Below are 6,002 nucleotides of genomic sequence, written 5' to 3'. Positions count from 1 at the left end.
TTTAGTTTCCAGAAACGCTATAGCACGCTATTAGCGCCGCTATAGCGCGCTATTTTTTTCCTTGATGCACACCCATATCACAATCCTCGAATAACAGTAAGATTTGATCCATCCATTCACCTGTATAAATATACAAACCAAGAATGTATACATATTTTGAGAATAGGGGTCAGACCACTTTGGTAAGACACAACTATTGCATAGAGGGGCAGGGAGAGAACCAAGAACCTTGAGGCTTGAGAGGTATCAGGAGGAATACCACTTTAATGCAGTCACATAGAAGGCCTTGAACTGCCACAATGGGTGTTGATAGCCTTGAGTTACATGAAGGTGCCAAGTAGGCAGTTAAATGTATCCACATTCCGATGATAATAGAATATGAGTGCTCTCTTCTAGTTGAAGCGGTGATTGCGACATTCCACGATGCAGCAAAGTGGGCTTACCTATTCACGGAGATTAAGGCAACAATGGAGCATATGCGAGAAGTGTGTTTTCGATGATAAAGAGCTGTTGTACTATTTTTCCTCATGAATTAGCTGTGATGCGATGAACAGACTATCGATTTGTGGTGTGGAGGCTTCAACCACAAACATATGTATTGAATCTTCTGCACCAAGAATTTAATCCCCTATTTGATGTCTAATAAAGCTAACTATTTGCCCCAGAAAACACAACCTTATAGAGAAGGTAGTGGATAAACAAATTGTGCAAACTTTAGCAAAGGGAAATTAACTGTAAATTAGAGACTTTAATAGTTCTATCGAAAAAGTTAAAGAACATTATAAACAACCTAACATTCTTGCTTAATATATAGCTTTCCAATAAAAAATAGAGATTCATTCCAAAAGAAAATGAAAAATGCTACTAAATTAACAAAAAAGTAAATATGAGGGGAGTAAAAGTAAAAAAAATGCAGGTCTCTAGAAGGAAACCGAAGTGCACGTGCCGGATCCATTAAATAGGGTAGGCTTGCCGTCCACACATTTAAAAAATCTGAGTAAGAGCAATCCAACAGTTCTACTAGTTTTCCAATTTGAGCAAATGAGCTTGTATAATAACAGAAAAAAACATTGAACGAAGCGTAGCTCAGATGATTAGAATTCTTATATGGTGAAACTAATCCATCCAGATTCAAGCTCTAGACTTGACACATGTTCTCACATTTTCTTGGATATATTTTAGACTTCTCAATGATGTTCATTTCCTCGATCTCAATATGTGACGGCACAGTCTCCGATGCTCATAGGGGTAAGTATGTGTTTTGTATTTCTTATACAAAGAAAAAAGTGAGCATGACTAGTTGATGAGCGCATCTTCGGGAGTCTCACAACGATCAGCGTCACTTGACGCTCTCAGCTGCCCGCCACGTGTCGCGCTCTGGACGCTTCCTCCGGATTTTTTTCCGCACGCGTTTTCGGCTTTTAAACTGTATTTTTTTGACGTTTCGGTTTTTCACCAGTCTCCCTTAGCTTTTGGATAAAAAAACATTCAAAAAGAAAAACACGTTTTCTTTTTCTTTTCTTCCGCGAGAGTCACGATTTTGCTTCCGCGAGAGGCAAGGTTTTGCTTTCGTGAGAGTCATGGCCGTGCCTTTTGGAAACGAAATAAAATGCGTTTTCTGTTTTTTTTCTTCCATGAGAGGCACGGTTTTGCTTTCGCGAGAGGCATGGTTATACTTTCGCGAGAGTCACAGCCGTGTCTCTCGGAAACGGAAAAAACATCCGTGTTTTCCTTTTCATGAGAGGTACGGTTTTGCTTCCGCGAGAAGCACAGTTGTGCTTTCGCGAGAGACACAGAAAAAAAATATGTTTTCTATGTTTTTCTTTCACGAGAGGCACGGCCGTACTCCTTCGAAAACAAAAAAAATTCCTTTCGCGAGAGGCATGGTTTTGCTTCCGCGAGAGGCACGGGTATAATCCAACGAGAGGCACAGACGTGCCTCTTTCGGAAAGAAAAAACCCATACTTCCGGTTCAGTTTTTTTTGGTTTTTTTGTGAAAAAAAACTTTGTCAAATCCTATCAACATGGGATCTAGTTTTGAAAATCTCGGCGGAGGAATCCAACGATGAAATCGGTTCTAAATTTAGACGCGCGGTTTAAGAGATAAAACGTTTTGAATAAATGAATCTACGAAAAGGGAAAACTCTCATGTTGCGACATGTGGCGCATATGCAACACGTCACTCGTCACAACCTAAGAAGATGAGAGTGTTAGTACTCCTCAATTAGTGATTTTGAAAAAAAAAACCGTAAGACAAACAACGTGCTCGGACGTCTGGCCCAGGTGATATTGAAAAGCCAGTTTCCCGGCCCATGAGAGTGCCCGTGACCCGCAGATGCCCAACCATTCCAGAGCCCTAGCCCATCTGACTGCCACCATTTTCGCCCATCTCCAAACTTCACCTCGCCGCCGCCGAACACACCGGCCGCCATGGGTGAGCGCCTCATTCTACCAGCTCCTCCCCCTCTCCCGCGATCTCGCCGGTTAGCATTCTCGCGCGGACTCTTACGCCCCCGTTTCCGACGAACTCGTGGTTCGCAGGCGCCTACAGGTTCGCGTCGGAGCTATGGAAGAGGAAACAGCCGGACCTGACGAGGCTCGTGCAGCGGCCGGCGACCGTGCGCCGTCTCGGCACCGGGGCCAAGCAGGTTTGGCTTCCCTCTCGGATCCCACCCTCCCTCGTGTTCTTGATGCGAGTAGTGTTATTCTGCTGTATTTTTTGATCTGTGCGGCCGCGTCGCCGTTCGCCTGTGAAATGTGTCTGTGGGAAGACAGGTGCAGCTTTAGGTGACAAATGAATGGCACTTGGTTCTGGTGGATATCTGCACTATGCGGACCTATCGGCATTAATTTGGCATAAAGAAGCTCATCGAAACCCATAGCATTAGCATAAGGCCCATTTGCACATGGCAACCATTTTCATCTCTGGAAACAGTTTAAACAGCACAGCTCCTGCCATACTCTTAGAGCGACATCACCCAGAGGCCACTTAAACTGAAAAAAAGTAGGCGTTTGCGAATTGGAATTTGTATGATCAATTATGATAACAAGATGGAGACGGATTGGGTATGACTAGGCCCAGTGGCGGAGGCAGGAATGCTTAAAATATGATGTTGAGGGGGGCCCCTGCTGCACCCCCCCCCCCCCCCCCTGCCTCCGCCACTGAGTAGGCACTATCAGAAATTACAAGAACTCTGATTCTCTGACACAGACGTACATTTAACTCTAAAGTCTAAACTTGTTCTATCTGTGATTAAATTTTAAAGTTTACATACTATCGATGTTAGGCGTAAGAAAAAAGACAATTCTGATGTTTTTTTCAGAACTGATGATGTTTGTCTTTTTTATCACAGGTTGTATTTAGATTTCAAATTTTGAAACATTGGTAAGAGTAATTAACAAAAAATTAGAAGTATGTGTACAGAGTTTCTAGATTTGTTTTCTGGTAATGGATTAACTCACTGCATATATCTTGATGTAGGAAATCGATGTAGGTAAGGAGATGGTATTATAAAAAGGCTAGAGGTCTTATTGCTGAGAAGAAAAGTTGAGAACACATTTGCTACTTCTTTCCTTGTAATTAACAATATCAAGTTGTTTATCGTTGTAGCTTCACAAGCCTATTGAGGAGACCAAGGAAGGTATATACCCAAGTAGGATGCACTCCCAGAACCTGCCTGCCAAGATACGCATAGCGATGAAATCTTTCAATAACCAAAATCACAATCTGAAGGGGCTTGAGCCTTACACGCACAAGATTGGGTTGCCTGAATCACGAGCCTTATACACCGTGTTACGATCACCTCATATTGATAAGAAATCCAGGGAGCAATTCTCAACGCACGTGAAGAAATTATTTGTGGTTAAAAAGGCAGAGACACATGAGCTGGCTAAGAAGTTCTTTTGGTTAAAACGGCTTCGTGTACTGGGGGCTCAATATGAAGTCAATATTAGTTTCAAGACGCGCTTGGATAAAATGATTGGCTGCAGCAAAGGTGGTGGCCTGCTTAGACTGTAGTTCCAGGCCAAAACAGAAGGCAGACATAGGAGAAAGGAGGTAATAACAAGATAACAAAATGTTTCTCTTGTGGCTGTTGAATAATCCCATTATTGGAATTAATAATAGGTTGGTTAGCCGATGGACTAATTGGTTTTTGCTTGCTGGCCGCTTCCTTGTGTTGCAGGTACTAGAGCTGCTTCAGGTGATCTGAGCCTGAGGTTACAAACTATCCAACTTCTGTGGTTCTTAATTTCTCATCCTGGTTATATCTATCGCGGATAGAGCCATTTATGTATTTTGGAGATGATGCCGATAATAATATGTGGATTCTAGGCATTGTTGATTCTTGCGTGATCTGATTATAGTAACATCCTACTATTGTTTTAAACTGCGTTAGCCTGGATGTATGAGCTAGCATGAATGTCTGAATACATGGTTAATTAAGTAACTGAATCTGACTATGCGTATGTGGGCGAGAATTGGTTCACCTATAGCTAGCTCATAGCCTGGATGTATGAGCTAGCATGAATGTCTGAATACATGGGAAATTACAGTAAGCAGTTAATGTATTGTATGCTTGATTGAGTGCATCTTTCTGTGTTCCACGTCGTTTATGTAGTTTTGTTCATAGCGGAGAGATAGGTCTGATAACTATGTTAGATCCATCTGTAAGTAACTCCTGCAAATATGCATGTGTTGTAACCTGACAACAATGTGTAAATAAGTTTTGGATATATGCACGTGTCTCTGTCTGGAGTCCTCAATTTCCCTCATTTTCCGGTTAAATGGACATACCAGTATATCTCATGGTATTAATATGTAGCAGCATATAAGGACCACCAAACATTGAATTCATTAATTATCAGGATCACCGGTGGTGCGATCTGCTCTGGCCATTCACATGTATAAATATACAAGCCAAGGAATGTATACACATTGTGAATCCGGGCCGGGTGAGTTTAGTAAGACACCACTATAGCATAGAGCATGGGGCGAAGAGACAAGAAGCTTGAGGCTTGAGAGGTATCAGGACAAATATTGCTTTATCGCAACGGCACAGAGGAGGGCGCAATTCCCCAAATTGAGCAATAGGTCCTGATATGCCAAGTGATGAATGTTGCAAATCTGCTGGTCTCCAGCCTTCCAATTGGCTACTTCTCTAGAGCCTTGAAGATGTGACTTAGAGGATGTGTGGACTCATAGACGACAGCTCTGTATTCCTCAGTGAAGCGGTTCTCAGTCATCTCCTCTGCTCTTCTACAGTCTCGGGACGACACTGAACAGTCAGCCACTGCAGGCTTGTCACCACGCGTCAATTTAGCCTTTTTCTACCGAGCAATCTGGCAATCAAGGCGAAGCCTTTTTATACACTGACTTGGAACTGATCCTCGGCCCAATTTTTTTTTTTGAAACGAGGCAAAAGATTTGCCATTTTCATTGATTAAGAAGAAGAGAATTGCCCGGTTAATTGACGGAAAACCAGGCTAAAATCGATACAACTCAACCCACATGACATGGGCACCACCGGCCAACCTGGCCACCGACATGGGACACAAAGCTGCAAAGAAGAAAGGCACTCGCCGAGGAGCCGCAAGCGTCATCGTCATCACCGGTTGCCTTGAACGAGCGACTCCGACTTCACCATAGAGCTTCAACCTCGAAGCCAACCCGCAAACAGCTGCATAGAAGCCACGACGGCACATGCCACCGGATGGCCACACGCGCAAGCAACCGACAACTCCGACTTTGACGACGAGCCTCACCAGGGAAATATGCAGGACTTGCGCCGACCATGCCCTAAGAGCACCTCGGACACGCCAGGAAGAACCGTCTGTCGAAGTCCACGCCGCGACCCGAGCTCCTCTCGACGCCATCATCGTTGCCAAACAGAAACCAGCGCCCCGCCTCAGCAAACCACACGGCGAAGATGCCGCCATCCACGGCGAAGATGCCGCCATCCACCAGTCTCCCAGTCGTAGCCGGCTCCGAGACGATGCCCCCA

The 6,002-nt window shown here is 44.1% G+C and overlaps 1 protein-coding gene across 1 annotated transcript; it reads left to right on the top strand.

Annotated features, from left to right (window-relative positions):
• Positions 1-2,295: 2,295 nt before the first annotated feature.
• Positions 2,296-4,448, top strand: LOC123057658 (ribosomal protein S10, mitochondrial). Its single transcript, XM_044480579.1, has 4 exons — positions 2,296-2,434; positions 2,542-2,648; positions 3,611-4,057; positions 4,185-4,448. Exons 1-3 carry the CDS (start codon positions 2,431-2,433, stop codon positions 4,016-4,018), a joined length of 519 nt encoding a protein of 172 aa, XP_044336514.1. The 5' UTR covers positions 2,296-2,430; the 3' UTR covers positions 4,019-4,057; positions 4,185-4,448.
• Positions 4,449-6,002: the final 1,554 nt, after the last annotated feature.

This window comes from Triticum aestivum, chromosome 3A (genome assembly GCF_018294505.1).
Source record: "Triticum aestivum cultivar Chinese Spring chromosome 3A, IWGSC CS RefSeq v2.1, whole genome shotgun sequence".
In the NCBI taxonomy this organism is placed as follows: domain Eukaryota; kingdom Viridiplantae; phylum Streptophyta; class Magnoliopsida; order Poales; family Poaceae; genus Triticum; species Triticum aestivum.
Note: the sequence above shows the minus strand (reverse complement) of the source record. Positions and strands in the feature narration are given on the sequence as shown.

Coding starts and splice junctions, on each gene's coding strand:
- LOC123057658 (XM_044480579.1), top strand. Junction 2,649..3,610: donor TCGGCACCGGGGCCAAGCAG/GTTTGGCTTCCC, acceptor TTATCGTTGTAG/CTTCACAAGCCTATTGAGGA.